This window comes from Impatiens glandulifera, chromosome 4 (assembly GCF_907164915.1).
Source record: "Impatiens glandulifera chromosome 4, dImpGla2.1, whole genome shotgun sequence".
Classification (NCBI taxonomy): Eukaryota; Viridiplantae; Streptophyta; class Magnoliopsida; order Ericales; family Balsaminaceae; genus Impatiens; species Impatiens glandulifera.
In genome coordinates this window covers 56,904,765-56,925,404 of record NC_061865.1, presented here as the reverse complement: position 1 = coordinate 56,925,404, position 20,640 = coordinate 56,904,765, and the positions used below count along the sequence as shown (strand labels likewise).

The window sequence follows — 20,640 nt, the reverse complement described above, 5'->3', positions numbered from 1 at the left end:
TGAATAATCTTAATTATTTATTTTCAAACAATTTAAGCAGAGTCCATTTGAAACACCTTCTTAAAATAGATTTGGACAATACAAAGTTGAATAAATTGATTTGAATACAATTTTTATTTTATCAATTGTGGCATCCAAGATGTTGATTTAAAATAATAATTGATTGAACATAATTTAGTTAGATATATATTTATAACTTTTTAAAACATAACTTAATTAGATATAATATTTTAAAATAAAACTCACTAAGGTAGCTAAGTAGAATGAGTGGTTCTTAAAAAATTAAATGTCACCGGTTTTTTATTCTCATTTAGAACGCTCTAAATTGAAGTGAAGGTAATGACCGTGGAGATAATGTTATTGTTGACTTTCAATATTTCAAAAAAATAAAAATTCAAATGAGTTCAATTATATTTTATATATATATATATATATATATATATATATATATATATATATATATATATATATATATATATAATGCAGGGGAGAGGGAAAAAAGTGAAATGAGCTGATTTGTGTAAGATGAGGAAAGACGGTGGAATCGGGTTGAAGAGTTACGTGGAATGGAATAAATCTATTATTTTTAAGCATTTATGGGCGATTGAACAAAAGTAGGATTTGTTATGGGTTAAATGGGTGCACTCAAGGTTTATGAGGAGGAAAACTAGTATATGGACGAGCAAGATTAAAACGAAAATGGCCTGGTCACTTAAAAACATACTTAAAACTTAATGACAACTCTACATCATTGTTTGATATTCGGTTGGGAGATGGTCGGGATACTTTGTTTCGGCACGATCCTTGGTTCGAAAATCAACCATTGTAATTAAGGTGGAGTTCGGGGTGATCGAATAAGGAGAGACTGTCTTGCTTCCATGGTTAAAGATATACGAGATGGGGAATAAAATGGACTAATGAGGCGTAAACCGGAAGAAGAGCGAATATTTGAGCAAGTCAATTGAATTCAGCTTCACGATAGAAACAGCTCACACTCATGGGAAGCTGAAGTAGATGGAAAATTTTAATTAAAATCCAGCAGCAAGGGTGCAGATTGAGGAGTGGGCTCCCTTAGTTTAGTCTTCGAAAGTCATTCCAAGACAGCAATTTATACTATGGTTAGTGTTCGTGGGAGATTGAATACGAGTGATCGGATTAAAAAATATATAGATATCCTGTATACAAGCTGTCTATTGTGCGAAGGAAACGAGGTGTCCATAAGTCATCTATTGGGGGATGCCCGTTTGCTAGTTCGATTTGGGATAAGTTCTCCACAACTATGGGTCTTTCTATGTTTATGAGGGAGTGAATTGATATTAAAGAATCTGCTCTCATTAAAGTAAAGGACAATCAATTTCCAGCAAGCGTTTATAAGTGTGGATTTGCTTCAATCATCTATTATATATGGGTTGAAAGAAACGCAAGGGTGTACTCAAGGGTTAGAAGAAACGTGGATGAAGTTTGGAATATATATATATAGTGTTTTATTGTGGCTCCCTGATGAGAACGTGGAGGCGTATACCCGCAAGCAAAGTTGGAGATTATGCCAAAGTTAGAAAATCCCCCATGATGAAGTCACTCTTTCGGAAAATTTCAAAGCGAGATAGAAGTTAAAGTTTGTTAATTTTGTAATAATGTAATAAACATGTTGTTTGTATGCTTTTCTTCTTATTCTGAATTTTTTCGTTTAATCATGTCTAGGTATGTATACGAATAATTCATGTCAATTTTTCCCATTTTGGGATTAATTTTTAATAAAATGACGCGTTTTTCCCAAAAATATATATATATATATATATATATATATATATATATATATATATATATATATATATATATATATATATATATATATATATATATTATCTCTAATCATTTTTCATTTCAAGATTTATGGAAAACATCATGGGTTCTCTCCTTTGAAAGATTTTTCTTTGTAGGAGGAGTCATTCATATCACTATATTTCTTTATTGTGATTCATGAAACCTCAATTATTATTTTATGGGTTCAAACTTGTAAATAATACTATATATAGTAGCTAGCATAGTTCTCACCAAGATCATTTAGGCGGGTTCATCAATTATTAGTTGTCCATTTATTTTACCACATCATATTATAGAGTCACATATTATAAAGTACATTATTTTCGTCATAGGACTTAAAGATTAAGTAAAAGGTTAGGAATGATTATTTGTGAGATGCGACGATACGCTTCTTGAGTAAGGTGAACTCCGTCCCAACTTATGTAGGTTGATGGATTAGGGCAAACCGTTGTACCAATTGAGCCACACATTCTGTTTAGGTCGAAATTGTATTTCCCTCCCATGCCACAACATGCCTTCACCAATGTTTCTCTTTTGAAACCTGCCAAATTCAATAAATTTACCTAAAATCATTTTTTTGATATATTTCGGAAATAAATCTAAATGAGATGGCACTTCGAGACATAATTTAATTAGGCATAAATATATACAAGTATTAACATTTTATCATCCAAACCTAGATCCAAACCTATTAATTACATACCCAAAAGTGGAGCTCCTAGAAGGAGAGAACGAAAAGCATTGTAAAAGTCTGCATAAAGTATTGTAGCCTGAGGGAATTCTTGTTGAAGAGAGATAAGGGCTGTTTGGAGATCCTGGTTGTATAACTCCACTAACACATTGAAACTACGCAAGCATCCAAACAGATCATAGCCATTTGTATTGTTAGTCCCATTGGAGAACAGAGTAAGATAGGCTGGACGGCATCCTATGGGAATGTTCCCCGGAACCACAACTCTCTTCCCTCCCAGTTCTATAATCTCCTGCATTCAAAAATATTATATATATAAGTGAAGAAAATATTATTAAGTCTAATTATTCATATATATTATAACAAAATAAACATTTTTGTTAAATTAGGTTTTTATTTGTAATGAACACAAGACCACAATTCTATCCAAAGACATACTTTAACGACGTCAATAATGGAACGGATTATAAGGGGCACATAGGTCCGAACTTCCGAAATTGATTTCCCCGACACGAATGCATTATTAAAGTCGTCATCTCCCATCACACTCACAAAAATCACCGACTTTTGCAGTCTATTTTTGACACAATCTGATCATAATACATATAAATGAAAGGAATTTTAAAAATCAAATCAAATTTATGTCTCCACGCCTACTCTTAGAAAGAACACTATTTTTTGTGTACCATTCACACGATTTATGTATGTGTTTGCTAGTTTACAAAATTACCCGTTTCTTTGGTGGCACAAATATTGTTGAGGTTTGTTTCAAACCATTCAAGTTGTTGATGGAGAGGAATTGTTTGGGGCACGATTAGTTGGATTCCTCTTTCTGCAAAGAAAGAATTATTCAAAGCCGTCCCTCCATCTACTGCAAAACTAGCACCTTTATCGAACGAAGCTGTCGTATCCAAACTTGGAGGCGTCAACGGCAATTGAAGAGCTTTAGCTACGCAAGTGCAAAGAAACATTAAATGTTGCCCTAGTTTTGCATGGAAATAAATGACCTTTAAGTAAGACCAAATTGAACTTACAATGAATTAATACTTATATAATAATAATTAAAAAGAAAATAATTTGAGTATTTCGATGGCCGATAGGGAAGCATTCAAACTTCGAACGATGTTAACAAACTATGAGAAGAGGCTCAACACAAAATGATATAGGAAAGTCACAACAAATGGTTAGTCATCTTTATACCATTTTTACTTTGTTTTAAATAGATACCTTATGACAAATTATGTCAATTATTTAAAATAACCTACCTTTTTTATAGTTTCACTGTTTAATTATGATTTTCGCAACTAAACAAATTAATAAAATATTTCATCGATCATTTCACAAAAGTAATAATAAGTTTACCGATATAGTCTATAATGAGAAGGCCATCGCTCAACCGACCCGTCGCTTTGCCAATTGTTTGACCGTAAGGTAAACGTGCAGAGAGTGCATTAGGATTAAGCCTAATGATGTTCCCAGTGTCTGAAAACGCGTTACCAAGCGCATAAATTGATTCAACCGGGGAAGGAAATTTGATTGATTGAGCAAATACGCAAGAATGAAACATGAATTGAAAAAAGAATTCCCAAAATGCATATTTTCCCCTCATTGGTTTCATGGATATAATAATCTCCTTGAAGCTGCAAAATGAGTCCATTTATATATTAGAGAAAGTGATGTACCTCCCTTTTATTTTATTTAATCTATTAGAGTCAACTTTAAGATGATGGGCAATACTACACAATATGGGATGTTTGAAATTGATTGGTTATCATACTAGTATATCGAATCATAGGCCACCAAAGTCAAGAAGATTGTTAAACATTGCATTCGCGAATGGGAATCGTTTTAATTAATTAATTATTAAAAAACAAACAATTATCGAATACAAATGATGTAATTTCATGGATGATAAGATTGCATAAAAGATGAAAAGTTCTTAAATTTGATTCTCACTACAAATGGTTTAGTATAAAAATATAACCGTAAAATCATGTTAAATTCTTAAATTAAAAAAAAAAAAATCATCCTAGTATTCTTAACTTGACTAACTATATGTGCTCAAAACATTTTTTCATGCATTTAAAATTTTTGTTTTGAGCTTATCAAAAATATGCATCAATAAAAATGATTTTACTCGAAAGAAAAAGAAAAGATTGAGAATGAAAGTTAATTTTTAATGAATTTAATTCACTTTTTATATTTTGAACATATGGGAAAATTATGTATCAATTAAATAGTTTTAACTTAAATAAAACAAAAAGGAAAGTTATGAAGTTGGATAGAAAATTAATTTATTTGAGATTATTTAGGTTTGTTCTTTGTATATTTTTGTTAATATATTTTTGTTAATAAAAATTGAAGTGATCGATTTATTTAATTGTTGAAAACATGTGTGATACTAATAAGGAATTATTTGAAAACAAATTCCAATAACCCAAGATCAATCAAACTCTAATGACTTGAAAGCTTGATAAATATTCTTTCTCATAGAATGTATTTGCCTTCAAAAGTGTCCATTACAATCTTCAAATGAGCAATTTTGACTGTGATAATCAATTAGATATAAAGAATGATTTTTCCTTTATTTTGTCTTTAAATAATTTTAAAATTCAGACTAACAACTTTGTTAACGTCTATTTTTCTATCATACTCGATTATACTTTTATTGAGAATATTTCATACATATTAAAATGTTCATGATATTATAAAATAAATAGCGGTTTAAAATTAACGACAAAAACATAATAATTGTGAAGATAATCAAACAAATAAATATAAATTAATGTGTGCGAAGATACTCCAAAAGGACAATGAGATTCACGAACAAATTTGTCGGTTTCTCATATCGAACCTCATGTTATATCAAAGACGACATTATGAAAGAAAAGATTTCATATATATATATTCAAATAATCAAGAAATTATGAAGAAGAATTTGGTGAATTGCATCATGTCTACCAAATTGTGGAAGTCTTGTCTACCTAAGAAGGCGCCATAGTCAAAGTGATGGATAATTGGTCCCTAGCTCCTTCATATTCAATCTATTAGAAATTAATATTGTCAACTCTTTTAACTTAGGGTCTTTGGGTATAAATTTATTTAAATAAAATTTTAATTATTAAAAAAAAATAGTTAGGGTTGGGACGAAATCCGACCACTTATTTATGGGCAGGTTATAAATAAAAAGAAATAAGTCAGGTTTTGGAGAAATCTTGCCTGCCCGTTTTGGAGAAAGCTTCTTCTGTGTAACTCGCTTGTGGCCACCAGTCTTGACCACAAATCTAGACCGAACGCAAGTAATGTTTCCACGTCCTCAAGTTTGCAATGCGATTGTTGCTCGATCCAGCTATGTCCATTGAGCCCAGTACCATCACTGTCACTGCATGCATTCAGATAAAATGTGTAGAATAATTAGAGGTGGAAATCTCAACCATCAAAGTTTCCCAGGGTCGCATTTAGATACAGATGAAAACATTTTTGTGATATTAATATATAATGATAAAATAATATTATAAAAATAATAAAATTATTTTAGTATTTTAATTAATTAATTGGGTGATATTGCTAATAATAAAGTGAATGAAATAATTTTTGAATATATTAAAAAAGAATTCAGTCAAACACGCCTAAGAATAACAAATCTCTTTAAAAATAATAAAGCATACTAATATTTATAAGAACAATAATAATAAAACATAATGGTAATAGAAGCATATAAATTATATATAAATATTGAAATGTTTGTTAAAAACATATATAAATGATTGATTATAGGATGTCAAAGATAACATAGATACACTTGGTCCAATTTGAAGTTCTAACATAGTGGATATTAAAGAGATAGATGATGATAATTGATAGGGTACTTTAATTTGTTGTTATTATTAAAGAATTAATCTCGATTTCGTGAATTTATGAGTTCGATAATTTATTAGGTGACATGTTTTTGTTTTTATTTTTATATATATGTTACTTTTTTGTGTCGTTTATATTTTTAAATGATTTTTTTTATTAAATAGGTTTAAAGAAATATATGAGAACAAATGATTCAAAATTAAGAATTTACATAATTTTGTTTGCCAATTATAAACTCGTAAAAGTTTAATTAAAAATATTAATTATATATAAGAATTTTTTAAATGTACATGTATATTAAAATAAAATAATAACCATTTAAGCACAACGACAAATATTACATTAAAAGAAGAAAAAAACTATAATAAACTATCGAGCTCGTAAATCATCGAGAAGAACGATTAACTCTCCTCCCCGACAGATTCTACTGACTTTCTTGAACGAATATCCGATAGTGTCAAAATAATAGTATTTTAAATGATACGTATCGACGACTACGATCATTGAAAGTTCGACGATTTCCTGCCAACCAGATAGTTCACCAAACATTAATTGGAATGATAACTCAAATATGTAGTACTAACATATCAGCCGTAACAATCCAAACATCTCAATAACTACCAAATGACTCGGGCATCACTCAATGAATCCTAGTAATACTCCACAAAATATTTCAAATATTAGTCACTCTTCGACAATGCAAAAGTAAGTGAGTTGCCGGTTCAATATTTTGTGACACATACGACTAGCCATAATACAACATATTTTCATGCACATATTTCATCTAAAGAATGAGATATTTGATGGAATCTTTGACGCCCAGAGTTTTTCCCAACAAAAATTATATGGAATCATCTTAGCGAACAACTTGTATCAATGCCTCACATGGAAACCATTCATATATTGTCAACGCATAACGTCTTGCTTAGACGGTGACACTTGTTTGTGTCCTACCAAAAGTAAAACTATATTATGTGACAAAGTCTACATAATGTTTAATATTCTTCTATATCTAATTCGGCTAGCAAAACCACTAGTCCGATGATCAAACATTTCTACATATAACAATGGAATAAGGATCGGGATACGTCGTAGCTAGACTTTTGACACTGCACCAAATGTCGTCCCAAAATCTAATAAAGAACCATCCCTCACAAAGAATTTAGACTGCTCACGAAAACTTTTCCACACAAAATAAATTACTCTTTAAATGCTACACCCTTTTGGATAATTAGACATTTTGTTAAACTAACTGGACCAATCATTAAAATACTTACATCTGATTATTGATGCCCAAAGACAAATCTACTAAACCATTTCGATAGAAGAACATTATTAAAATAAATAAGATCTCGAATATGTATTAAAGTATTATGAGTAATAAGTGAGCATATTAAGAATATTAATCGAACCGATGCACGAATAAAATAAAATAAAATTGTTCAACTGAAAATCTATGAAAGTTAACAAAATTTTACAGATTATTTAAGTTGCAACATTATATTCTTTGTAAAATAAAATTCATCTATTATAGAATTCGAATCAATATCTTCAACAAACTCTCGTTCAATATAAATTATCATAATATCTACTAAAAATTCTTATTCCATCTTATTTCGTTGAACAATTTTTACATTTTTATTGGTAAAAATTATCTTTTTATAGTGGCGGTAAAATCTGACAAAATCAAAATAAGTCGAATCAATCTATCAATCAAATTATAATTTGATAATGTGCTGTTTCAACTAATTTGTGACATAATTCAATAATTGAAGACATATTTTAAAAATTCTCATTACGAGAAACGTCAATTTTATAATGCTAGAGTTGGGAACTCAAATAATACATTTCACTAGTAAAATATGTACCATTACCGAGAATTTTCGTCGAGAGAAAAAGAATGCTCTCGGTAATATTAATATCATCGAGAGCAAAGAATTGTCCTTGTAGATATAATTGTTAATACTACCGAGAGTAAAGGGTTGTCGTCGGTGATAATTATTATTACCGAGAGCAATTGAATACAGCTCTCGGGGATATTCATTTAATATTATCACCGATAGCACCCAACACGCCTTTGGTAAAAGTATTCTCATTTTTCCCTAATTATGTGGCTGCCTCTTTCTTCTTCCTCTCGGCTGCTCCTCTCCCCATCGCCAACTCTCTTGGGGAATTGGACGCTAGAAGAGCGCCGAATTTTGAAGACTTTCAATGGTGGCATGTTAGGATCGGGGACGCCCTTGGAGGACCGGGGTATTTTTCCGGTTTTCGATAAGGGTGACCGCTTACACAACACACACAACTCTTTGGTGATAGTCCGGTTAGAGACTAAAACCTTTCTCAGCACTGCACAACCTGTCACAGACTCTTGAACCGGGTTCAAGGGCGGAAATGTCTGTTTGAGGTTGAAGCAACGAATGCGACTTTTAGATGATGTTTTAGAAGGAGTAGGTTTTATGGATATGAGTGACCGGTTTTAGAAGTATGATTGGTTTTGAGGTTAAGGTTTAAGCAAGCAAGAAATGAGAGCAAGAAAATGAACACGAGACACAAGATTTGTTTATGGATGTTCGGAGTGAACCCTCCTACGTCACCCCTTCTTCTCAGGTTATGAGAAGGATCTCCACTAACTCTTTAGAGTTACAGTTACACTTCCGGTCGAGCCCAACTTCGCTACTCGCCGGTTACACCAAACTCACACTTTGATGTAATACAACAACTCAACACAAACACACACAGAAAGCTTCCGGTTTTAAGGACACCGGTTTTAGAATACAGGACTTTATCTCTCTAGAATTTAATGCTTTATGACTTTCAGAATTTATGATGCTCACAACTACAAGTACCGAACTGCTGCTGCATTGAATGAAGACGATCCGTCTTCCTTTTATAGCTGAAAGTAGCCAACGGTTACTTTCTTCTCTCTCTTGCGGATTGGTTGATCATTAGCACGCCTATTTGCAGAAAGGTTGCTTGAACGCTTCAACTTCCTCAACACCTGGCATTCATGCAGGTGACTCTGAGCATATGATGACATAGCCGGTTTTCAGATTGATACACGTGTTGAACATCCGCTTCTGGCTGTCAGCATCGGATCAGCAAAGCATCATTGCTTTCCTCGCATGCTTCTGATCGGATCTGATCTTCTTTTATTCTTTCAAGACACGTTTCTTCCGTCATGGTACGTCACTCTTGAGATTTGAATCTTCTGACTTTTGATCTGTACTGTCCGGTTTCTGTGTCTTGTGCATTATGATCCGGTTGGAATGTAATCTTTTGTTCTTCGTTAACCGGTCGCTTTGAGAAAGTAAAACCGGTTCCTGTGATCTTTTAACTCGATCACTTGAGGCTGGTTTCATTGAAGTAGTAGCAACCGGTTTTTGATGCCTCAACCGGTTCCGGTTTGTTAAGTACCTGCACATGAAGATCAATCTCTGTTTAGTTTATTTGGCCGGTTAAAAAATTAATCTACTTAATTTTTCTATCAATTTCTCCCTTTTTGATTATTTAGAATAAATATTCAAAAATTGTAATGTGTGGCCGGTTTTAAGAAAATTAACTTACTTAATTTTTCTATCAATTTCTCCCTTTTTGATTATTTAGAATAAATATTCAAAACTTGTAATATATAGCCGGTTAACAGTATGAGTTCAATTGCTTTGAGAAAAACGTGTTTGAAAAACATGAGTTTGATTTTTGATAAATGTATGTTTTGAAGAAAAATAAGTAAGATTTTTAAGAAAAATATGTTTGAAAAACAAAAAAATATGTTTGAAAAACATAAGAGATAGCAAAGTAACCAAGTTCTGAAACACATTAAAACATAATTGTTCAAAAATAATTATAGAAATAGAGTTTAGGGCTTGGATGGTCCCCCCTTGTGTTGCTCTTTTTCCAGCTCTTTTTCCAACCGTCTTCTTTCTTCTTCTAGCCTTGCTCTGTGTTCTCTAGCACGTCTGTCGGCATCGATCAGCACACCGGCCCATACACTTGAATGACCGGTGCCCTTATTCTTAAGGTTGAAGTTGGCGCAAACTGGCTTTGGCGGTGGAGGAGGTGGAACAGTCGAAGGTCTGAAGCTTGGAGTTGCTGTGGATTCTCCGGTTGTCCTTCTCTTCCGTCTGTTAAGTTCCTCCGGATCTTCTTCTTCTTCCTCATCAAGCGGTTCCGCATTTATCGTAACCGGTGTGGCTGTTTTCTGTTCTGCCCGCTTCATCACGTTTTTAACGGCACTTCGTTTCTTCTTGTTCTTGTTCCTTGTACTCATGGAGTGGGACGATTGACCCAGTATCGGTTCCTGGACGTTAGCCTGCTCCTCTTCATTGCATTGTTGGGCAAGCTCATGGTCTTTATCTTCAAGTTCCTTCTGTAGCCGTTCTCTTTCAATCTCTTCTTCTTGCAATTTCTGTGCGGTTTCAGCATCCTTTTCGATTTGTGTTTGGGTTGAGCTGACTTGAACCTTGGACATTTCCCCGATTTGAATTGTCATTGCTTGCAACATGTCCAAAAGTGGAGCGGTTGCGGCTTTGACGGACTCGGTAATCATGGCTTTAACTGTTGTTTGCATGGTCGTGTCCATCATGGTTTGTAGAGAATTTAACATTTTATCTTCAGCCACTGAAATTCTTTCGTCGGTTACTGCTTTAAAGTTCCCAAGGCATGAATCAGCTGTTTCCACCACTGCTTGCTTGATTTGATCTATGTCCAGAGCTTTGACCGGTTGAGAGGCTTCTTGTTCCAGGTTTTCAGAGGTGCCGGATGTTTCACCACTTATAAAGAAAGGCTTACTTTGATATAACTCAGCATTGTTGAATTGACGTTGGCAACTTTTCCACCATTGTTTGTCAAGACGATCGAAATTTCGCACAAGTTGTTCTCGTACCCCAAGAAATCGTTCGGCCATCTTCATTTCAATCGGTTCTAGTGTCTTTCCTTTGATTTCTTGAAAGGCATTCTCAACTGCCTGTAACCGAACGTTTTCAAGGATTACCGGAGCTTTGTTAAACGCCGGTTGGATTAGATTGGTGTTAGCTAGCTCGAGTGCCCTTTCTTCTAGCTTGACGAGTTTGTCCCACTGTCTGTTTCCACTAAAACCTGGAAGCATGTCGGATAATTTGGTTTCGCATCGGAGCTTCACCCACCGGATGTATGGAGCTAGCGCATCACTTGCACCTTTGTTCATGTCTTGAATAAATTCCTCAAATAGCTCATTTTCTTGCTCTATGGTGTATGGAAACTCGTCTCCGGTTATGGCTTCAGTTTGAGGGTCGATTTGCAACGTGCCCGTTCCGGTTTCCGTTGTTTCTTCAAAAAGAATGCCTTTGCCTTTGTTTATCGGAGTAGGTCCTTCTGGAGCTGTCTTGCCTCCTGCGGAAACGGAGGGTTCCTGTTCTTCAATATTTCCCTCCTGAGCCGGAGATGCAATTTCTGTTGATTTGGTCGTCTCATCGACCGGTTGAACTTCTGTTTGATCAGGTATTTCAACCTGATTGTCTGGCTTCCGACGACTTGAGACATCGTCCTCTTCGGTTTCTCTTGTGATCTCCTGGACCACATTCTGAATTGCTTCTGAGGTATTCAAGCCCACATCGGCTATTACCTCTTCGGCTTGCTTACTGGGTGACTTGGAGGTTGCAGAGTGAACATTTCCCTCTGCCTCCTCCTTTGAGTTTGACTTGTTCTCCTTGCTCCCTGAAGATTCGGTTTGCCTTGGAGAATTGGATGGGATGGGAGTTGGGATAACGGTGTTGATTGGGATGGGCTGAAGTACATCTGCGGTTCTTTCCGGTGGATTGTCCGAGGAAAGCGTTTTCTCGGAGTCCGCCGGTTTCTTTGAACTCTTCTTCGCAGCTACCTTCTTCCTCCTCTTCGGTTCTGGTGGAGCTTCTGCCTCAACCGCTTTTCTTGACGGTTTCTTCTGTCTTGTTTCTTCTTCAACTAGAGCCGATGAGCTAGCTCCCTTAGATGATTTAGTCTTTGAGGATTTAGGTTTGATCGTCTTCTCCGGTTTTTCTGTCATTGACTCAGAGTCAAGAATGTTGGAGATCGGAAGCGGTATGCCTTCACCTAGTTCCACATTAAGGAACTCAAGAATTTTGACGATTTGCATAGCATAGGCCTGCACCCGGCCATCTTTCTTAATCACCATTTGACAGAATTCTTCATAGATGACGTACCCCCAGTCCACCTTGTCGCCGCGAACAATGGCTAACAACATTCTGAGTTTAAGTTTTGTGAGGTTATCAAAATTACCTCCCCTTCCTTGAAGCGATTTGGCGATGACGGTCACTAACCATCTGTATTCCGGTTTTAGCTTGATCTTCCGGCTGGAATGGATCACCAGATCCTGACCTGAGAAAGATACAACCAACCGGGCAGCATTTGATTCTGCTTCGGTTAAGTCGAACTTTAGGTCTGAACCTGTGTTGGGCAGACCAAGTGCTTCCGCAAAATTTCTTCGGTGATGAGGACGGCCTTCCCGTTGACAGTCGCCGAGATCTTCCTCTTCGACAGCGTCGCCGTTGCCAAGAACTCCGTCACCGCCGCCGGATGAATGATGAACGGACCAGAAAGGAACTTCTCCAACCCAGATTCTCGTAGAAGTTGAAGAACAGCCTTGTTCTTGTCGTCAGCATGCTCGTCAATATCTGCGAAATCTACCTGCAACATCCATTGAAATGGAGCTTTGCCTAGATCCATGATAGTATTTGAGAGAAGAAGATGAAGAGTGATGATGATCGGAGAGAGGAGATCTTTGAAGTTCTGGAAATTTTAGAGAGAGAAAGCACGTGTGTTGAATGGGCTGATTTGAGTTTATATAGATGGCGGTTCCAAGCGGTTTTGAAGATGAACCGTCAATTTAATGTTTTGGCGCCAACTTTCCCTCCAAAAAGTTACTGCCGTAACTTTCGGCGGTAAAAGCGGAAATTCGATGGGCGGTAAATTTTGAGAGGTAAAACCATGGGCGGTTAAGATTTTTCAAATTTGCATTTTTGCTCGAAGTTCCGGTTCCTCTTGAAGTTTTGTTAACCGAAGATTGTTAAGTTAACTTTAATTTTTTTTTTTTGTATAAGTTTGAAAAACCGGAAAGGAATAGTGTAAATGAAAAACCGGAGACTTTTTAAGAGTTGAAATATTTCATTAATATGGGAAAGGAAATGATTAACATAGGAGCGGTTCTGGTCGTACAACAAAATGACCAGAAACCGGAAATAAAGCAAAAAGAAAGAGAATTTATTCAGTAAACCATCCTCCTTCCAACCTCCTTTCATACCACTTCTCCATGGTGTTTTGAGGAGACCGTTCTGAATTCTTAACACACATTTATAGATCATATCTATAGTGATGGTGTTGAAGGATCCAACCGGAACACCTTTTCCAAGGTTGCGACGCTTGGACATGAGAAACCGGGTGATCTGAGGAGCGTAGCTGATTCTTCCTCTTTTACCGGTCATAAGCTGCTTCAGCTTATTGAAAAGATAGGACGCCCAGTTGATGGCGGTTTCACGGATGATGGCTATCATAATATCGAATGCCTCCCGGCTGTAGTTCTGATTGGGCATTCGGCCTATGATAGACCTTTGGACCAAATCGTGAAAGACTTGGTAGTGGGGAGCGAGATCTTCTTTCTTCCCAAAGTCCTTAACAGAAGTGTATGAAGAAGAGAAGATCTTGAAAAAGGTTTCCTTAGCCGGTAAATACGGCGTCGGAAAATCAGAGAAACCTTCCGTTGGAAGGTGAAAGAATGTGGCAAATTCCTCCTCAGAAAATTGGAGGAACTGACCGTCGATGATGGTGCGAATACTGCCATCATCCAAAACATGACCGTTGTTATAGAATTCGCACACCTCCTCCACGAGGATGAGGTCCGAACCCTTGAGAAAGCCTTTCAGGCCAGACTCTATGACATGCTGATAAATGCATTCATAGTAAGAACTGTGTTTGATGTCTTCAAAATCAATGATCAGGGTGTTTCTTATCTCGGCAGACATGATGATGAAGAGAAGAAGATCTTTAAGAGAGTTCTTGAGCTTTCGAGTTTTTAGAGAGAAGAATGCTTGAAGGCGTGTTTTGAAAAATGAAAGTTGAGCCCCTTTTATAGCCTGGAGTGAATGAGAGCATTTAATGCGAGGATTTGAAAATCTAGCCGTTTATGCTTAGTCATTAATGTTTTTGTGATTTTCCAAGAGAATAAAGGCAAGTCTTGTCAAATCAAGTCGGGCATGCTCCTTGATAATGAGGATTTATGTTCCCAAGAGTGAAATGATTTATTTTTGATACGACGCATTGAATATTTTAAATTTTTGACTTGGAAAGAAATGAAATCTGATTCATTAATTGAGGTACGAAACCGGTAGTACAGCAAAAGTACCGGTTTTGTAAAGAAAGGATAAAAGAAAAGAGGAAAGACAGGTTTAGACATTTGATGACTCAGCCGCTTGAGCGTTTGAAGCCTCAGCCGCTTGAATTTTTCTGGCTTTAACCGCTTCCCACCGGTCGATCATCTCTTGTACTCGTTCTTTGGTGAGCACGTGCCTTGGGTGAAGAGTGACGAAGGGTCCGGAGTGGATGTCCAGACTTGCACAGAAACCGCTCAGCTGAGGAGCGTAGCCGGTTTTGTTGGAGAGAATCATCTTCTTCAGGTTACTGAAGATGATCCAGGACCAGTTGACCGGTGTCCCAATCGTTACGGCGATCATCATCTCGAAGACCCTTTGAGTGTAATAGTAACTTTTCTCTCTGCACAAGACAGATTTTCCCAGAATCTCGTAGAGAATCTGGTACTTGTGAGAAAGTTGACTCTTAGCACCCCAGGGTTTAACCGGGATGTCAGATCTAGAGAACCGGCGACACATTTCTTCCATTGTCACCGGAGAATAGGTTAGGTCGGTTACCCATTCATTGGGTAAACCGCAGTATACAGCGAAATCCGTCTCGCTGAATAGGAATTTTTGACCGTAGACCTGTGCAACGAGTATATCTCGATGCACCTCTTTCACGGTCTCAAAGAGTTCTTCGACTACAAGGTAGTCGATGATGAACCTGTTTTCAAGAAAACTTCTTAGCCCACTCCTTTCTATGGCTAAGAACATTTCCTTTACTTCATGATCCTCATATTGGTAGATTGATTCAAAATCTGCCAATAGGATCTTCTTGGCTAAAGAGTTGGTATTCATGTTTGTTTTTGAGAGAGAGAGAGGATTTTATCTCAAGAATGATACTTGTGAATAGTGAGCTTGTGATGTTTTGAAAAGGATTAAGGATGATTTATATAGCCCGGGGATTCGGCTTGGTCTTTAATGAGTTTAAGCATGCCTGATGATGTCATCAGCTATTTAATAGACTTAACTTGTTGAAGTAACTAATGGTTATTTCCAAGGTAAATCTAATAATTACTAAGATAGCAATGATGAAAAATATCTATTGACAAGATGTAAGTCTCCCTCTCTTGATGATGGACACATGTCGTCATCTTGATTGTGGTAGACTTGTTTTAATTAATTACAGGCTTCATTTTTCAAAACATGCACGAAAACTCGGTCAGTCATCTTAGGTTAACCGGAAAAGTTCATTTCATCAGACCAGAGTGCATATGTACTGAGCGGTTTTCCATGACCGGTTTTAGTAGGATATTTCCGTTTATGAAGAAAAGTTGATTAATGTCAACAGTTGTTCAACTTTGGATTTGTTTCATCCACTTCAACCTAGTTATTTCAACCGTATAGTAAACATACATTTGATTTGAAATAATGAGATAATCGGGCATAACTGGAGACTTCCTCCCGGTTAGCATATTTGATTTATTAATGGCCTATTTGAATCTGGTTTGAGAAGCTTTAGCTTCTCCCTGAACACATATCCCGGTTTTGTATACAAGCATTCATCATGATTATATCAATTGATTAAGATTAGTAAGACCCAAGATATTTCGAAAATGTGAAAACTTAGCTTCCTGTAGCGGTTTCGTGAAGATGTCCGCTACTTGTTGCTCGGTCGACACATATTCCAGCCGGATGTGTTTCTCCTGAACATGCTCCCGGATGAAATGGTGTCGGATGTCGATATGCTTTGTTCTTAAGTGCAACACCGGATTATATGTGATCGCTATGGCGCTGGTGTTGTCACAAAATATTGGAGACTCCTTTGCTTCTATTCCGAAGTCCCTGAGTTGCTGTTGAATCCAGAGGAGTTGTGCACAGCAGCTTCCAGCCGCTAAGTACTCCGCCTCTGCGGTTGACGTTGCAACGGATGTTTGTTTCTTGCTGCTCCAAGTGACTAGCCGGTCATCCAGAAACTGACAGGTTCCACTTGTACTCTTTCTGTCGATTTTGCATCCCGCGTAATCGGCATCTGAGTAGCTTATTAGATTGAAGCTCGAGTCTTTTGGGTACCAGAGTCCCACTTCTTGAGTTCCCTTCAAATATTTTAGGATTCTTTTAGCCGCCGTGTAATGAGATTGCTTTGGATTTGCTTGGAACCTTCCGCATACTCCAACCGCAAACAGGATATCAGGTCGGCTTGCAGTGAGATACAGCAGTGATCCGATCATTCCTCGATATGCTGTGATGACAACGGCTTGACCATCATCATCTTTGTCCAGCTTCACGGAAGGACTCATTGGCGTAGCCGCTTCGGCATAAGTATCCATCCCAAATCTCTTCAGCAGTTCGGCTGTATACTTCGGTTGACTAATAAAGATTCCGGCTTCCATCTGCTTAACCTGAAGTCCTAAAAAGAAGCTCATTTCTCCCATCAAACTCATTTGAAATCTATCAGTCATCATTTTTCGAAAATTTAATTGATAGAAAAATTAAGTAAGTTAATTTTCTTAAAACCGGCCACACATTACAATTTTTGAATATTTATTCTAAATAATCAAAAAGGGAGAAATTGATAGAAAAATTAAGTAGATTAATTTTGGAACCGGCCAGACAAACTAAACAGAAATTAAACTTCATGTGCAGGTACTGAACAAACCGGAACCGGAAATCGTGCATCAATAACCAGCTGCTATTACATCAAAGAAACCGGCTTCAAGTGATCAAGACAAATGATCACAGGAACCGGCTTCACTTTCTCAAGCAACCGGTTAGCAAAGAACAAAAGAATACACTTCAACCGGATCATAATGCACAAAGACACAGAAACCAGAAAGTACATATCAAAAGTCAGAAGATTCAAATCTCAAGAGTGACGTACTGTGACGGAGGAAACGTGTCTCAAAAGGATAAAAGAAGATCGGATCCGATCAGAAGCATGGGAGGAAAGCAATGATGCCTTGGTGATCCGATGCTGACGACCGGAAGCGGATGTTCAACACGTGTATCAATCTGAAAACCGGTTATGTCATCATCTGCTCAGAGTCACCTGCATGAACGCCAGGTGTTGAGGAAGTTGAAGCGTGCAAGAAATCCTCCTGCAGATAGGCGTGCTAATGATCAACCAATCCGCAAGAGAGAGAAGAAAGTAGCCGTTAGCTACTTTCAGCTATAAAAGGAAGATCAAACGTCTTCATTCAAGGCAGCAGTGAATACGAGAAATTGAGTAGTTGAAATTGTGAAAGTCATAAAGCATTCAATTCTAGAGAGATAAAGTTCTATATTCTAAAGTCGGTTTGCCTAAAACCGGAAATCCTTGTGTGTGATTATTGTGTTGTGTTGTATTACATCAAAGTGTGAGTTTGGTGTAACCGGCGAGTAGCGAAGTTGGGCTCGACCGGAAGTGTAAATTGTAACTCTAAAGAGTTAGTGGAGATCCTTCTCATAACCTGAGAAGAAGGGGTGACGTAGGAGGGTTTGCTCCGAACATCCATAAACAAATTTCCTTGTCTTGTGTTCTTTCATTTCGCTTTCATTTCCCGCTATCTTACCATAAAACCGCAAACCAATCATACTTCCAAAACCGGTCACTCACTCTTATTAAACATCTTCCTCCTTAAACATCATCTAAAAGTCGCAAACGTTGCTTCAACCTGAAACAGACACTTCCGCCCTTGAACACCAGTTCAAGAGTCTGTGACAGGCTGTGCAGTGCTGAGAACGGTTTTAGTCTTTAACCGGACTATCACCAAGTAGTGTGTGTTGTTGTAAGCGGCCACCCTTCCTAAACCGGAAAACAACCCCCGGTCCTCCAAGGGCGTCCCCGATCCTAACAACTAATAAAGATTCCGGCTTCCATCTGCTTAACCTGAAGTCCTAAAAAGAAGCTCATTTCTCCCATCAAACTCATTTGAAATCTATCAGTCATCATTTTTCGAAAATTTGTCACATAACTTTGGATCGGTTGATCCGAATATGATGTCATCAACATAAATTTGAACAAGTAAAATTTGCTCCTTTCTTTCAAATTTAAAGAGGGTTTTGTCTACCGAACCGATTGTAAATTTGTGATCAAATAAGAATTGAGTCAAAGTGTCATACCAAGCTCTTGGAGCTTGTTTCAAACCGTAAAGGGCCTTATTCAACCGGTAAACGTGATTTTCATGTTCTGGATTTTTAAAACCTGGAGGTTGATTAACATACACCTCTTCATTTACTTTACCATTTAGAAAAGCGCTTTTTACATCCATTTGATAAACTTTGAACTTTTTGAAAGCTGCATATGCTAAAAATATTCTAATGGCCTCAAGTCTAGCTACAGGGGCGAATGATTCTTCAAAATCAATGCCTTCTTCCTGCCTATAGCCTTGAGCCACTAACCGGGCTTTGTTCCTCGTAACTAAACCGTCTTCATTGAGTTTATTTCTGAATACCCATCGTGTGCCTATAACCGGTTTGTTTTTCGGTCTAGGAACTAGGTACCAGACTTTATTTCTCTCAAACTCGTTTAATTCCTCTTGCATTGCCAAGATCCAATCTGGATCTGACAGTGCTTCATCCACCTTTTTCGGCTCAATTTGTGATATGAAAGCAGAGTTTCCATAGTGATCCAAATTTTGTTGCCTAGTTCGGACAGGTGAGGATATGTTACCTATTACTAGTTCAAGAGGATGATTTTTGTTCCTTCTGAGGTTAATCCGAGACGTGTCTACCAAGCTTTCGGCTGGCTGATCAAGGTTAGACTGATCGGTAGGTTGAACAGAGTCAGACCGACCGATTTCTTCAGTAGAAACTGAAGCGTCAACTTTCTGCGGTAAGGCAGCTTGATCAGGCTGAATTTCAACATCAACCGCTTGGTCCTTGACAAAGCGTCTAAAAACCGGAACCTCGTCTTCATCATCAAAATAGATATTGAAATTTTCCATTCTGTTGTGAAGGTCGAAGGGTAATGCAGTGTTTCGCTCAACCGATTCATCGAAAACAACGTGTGCGGTTTCTTCAACTGTTAAAGTCCTAGTATTGTATACTCTGTAGGCTTTACTCACAGCTGAATATCCCAACATTATTCCCTCATCGGATTTAGCATCAAAAGCGGTCAAGTACTTCTTGCCGTTATTGTGAACAAAGCATTTACTACCAAAAATTCGAAAATACCGTACACTTGGAATTTGATCAAAATAAATTTCAAAAGGAGTTTTCGAAAACCGTTTAGTCACTAGAGATCGATTTTGTGTATAGCAAGCGGTGTTGATAGCTTCAGCCCAAAACTTTTGAGCGATACCCGAATCGGCTATCATTGACCTTGCGGCTTCCTTGAGAGTTCGGTTTCTTCTCTCAGCCAGGCCATTTTGTTGAGGAGTTCTGGCACTAGACAACTCGTGCCTAATACCGGAATCATCAAGAAAAGTAGTTAAATTACTGTTAATAAACTCAGTTCCTCTATCACTTCTAATTTTGTTTACTCGAATAGATTTTTCATTTTGTATTCTCAAAATCAGTTTAATCAAGTTTGAAGTTGCTTGATTTTTAGAAGCTAGGAAAGTAACCCAAGTAAATTTGGAGTAATCATCAACAACTACCATAGTATAATGCATGCCTCCTAAACTAGTTACTTTAACCGGACCGAACAAGTCCATATGCAACAGTTCTAAACATCTTTCAGATTGATAATTTCCTTTACTTTTAAAGGATGATTTCATTTGTTTTCCCATTTGACATGCAACACATACTTTATCTTTTGAAAATTTAACATTTGGAAAGCCGTGAACCAGTTCCTTGGAACAAATAAAGTTAATCGTTTTGAAATTCAAGTGATTTAACCGTTTATGCCAAAGCCAATTTGGATCATTTCCGGTTATCATACACACAGGTTTTTCGAAATCAGTTTTCCAGTTCACTTTGTAAATGTTTCCTATCCGGTTACCGGTTAACAAAATGTCATCATTTTGA

General features: G+C 36.8%; 1 protein-coding gene across 1 annotated transcript; it reads right to left on the bottom strand.

The window, feature by feature from the left end:
* Positions 1-2,159: 2,159 nt before the first annotated feature.
* On the bottom strand, positions 2,160-14,364 carry LOC124935499 (acetylajmalan esterase-like). The gene is made up of 7 exons (XM_047475930.1): positions 14,157-14,364; positions 11,515-11,800; positions 3,878-4,155; positions 3,246-3,464; positions 2,954-3,105; positions 2,528-2,807; positions 2,160-2,365 (listed from the first exon to the last, which is right to left on the bottom strand). Exons 1-7 carry the CDS (start codon positions 14,362-14,364, stop codon positions 2,160-2,162), a joined length of 1,629 nt encoding a protein of 542 aa, XP_047331886.1.
* Positions 14,365-20,640: the final 6,276 nt, after the last annotated feature.

Excerpts from the sequence above, each read along its gene's own strand:
- LOC124935499 (XM_047475930.1), bottom strand. The coding sequence starts at position 14,364 with ATGTCTGCCGAGATAAGAAACACCCTGATCATTGATTTTGAAGACATC. Across the intron at positions 11,801-14,156 it reads TATTCGCACCATCATCGACG|AAATTGCATCTCCGGCTCAG; the intron begins GTCAGTTCCTCC and ends CCAAATCAACAG. Across the intron at positions 2,366-2,527 it reads TCTAGGAGCTCCACTTTTGG|GTTTCAAAAGAGAAACATTG; the intron begins GTATGTAATTAA and ends TGAATTTGGCAG.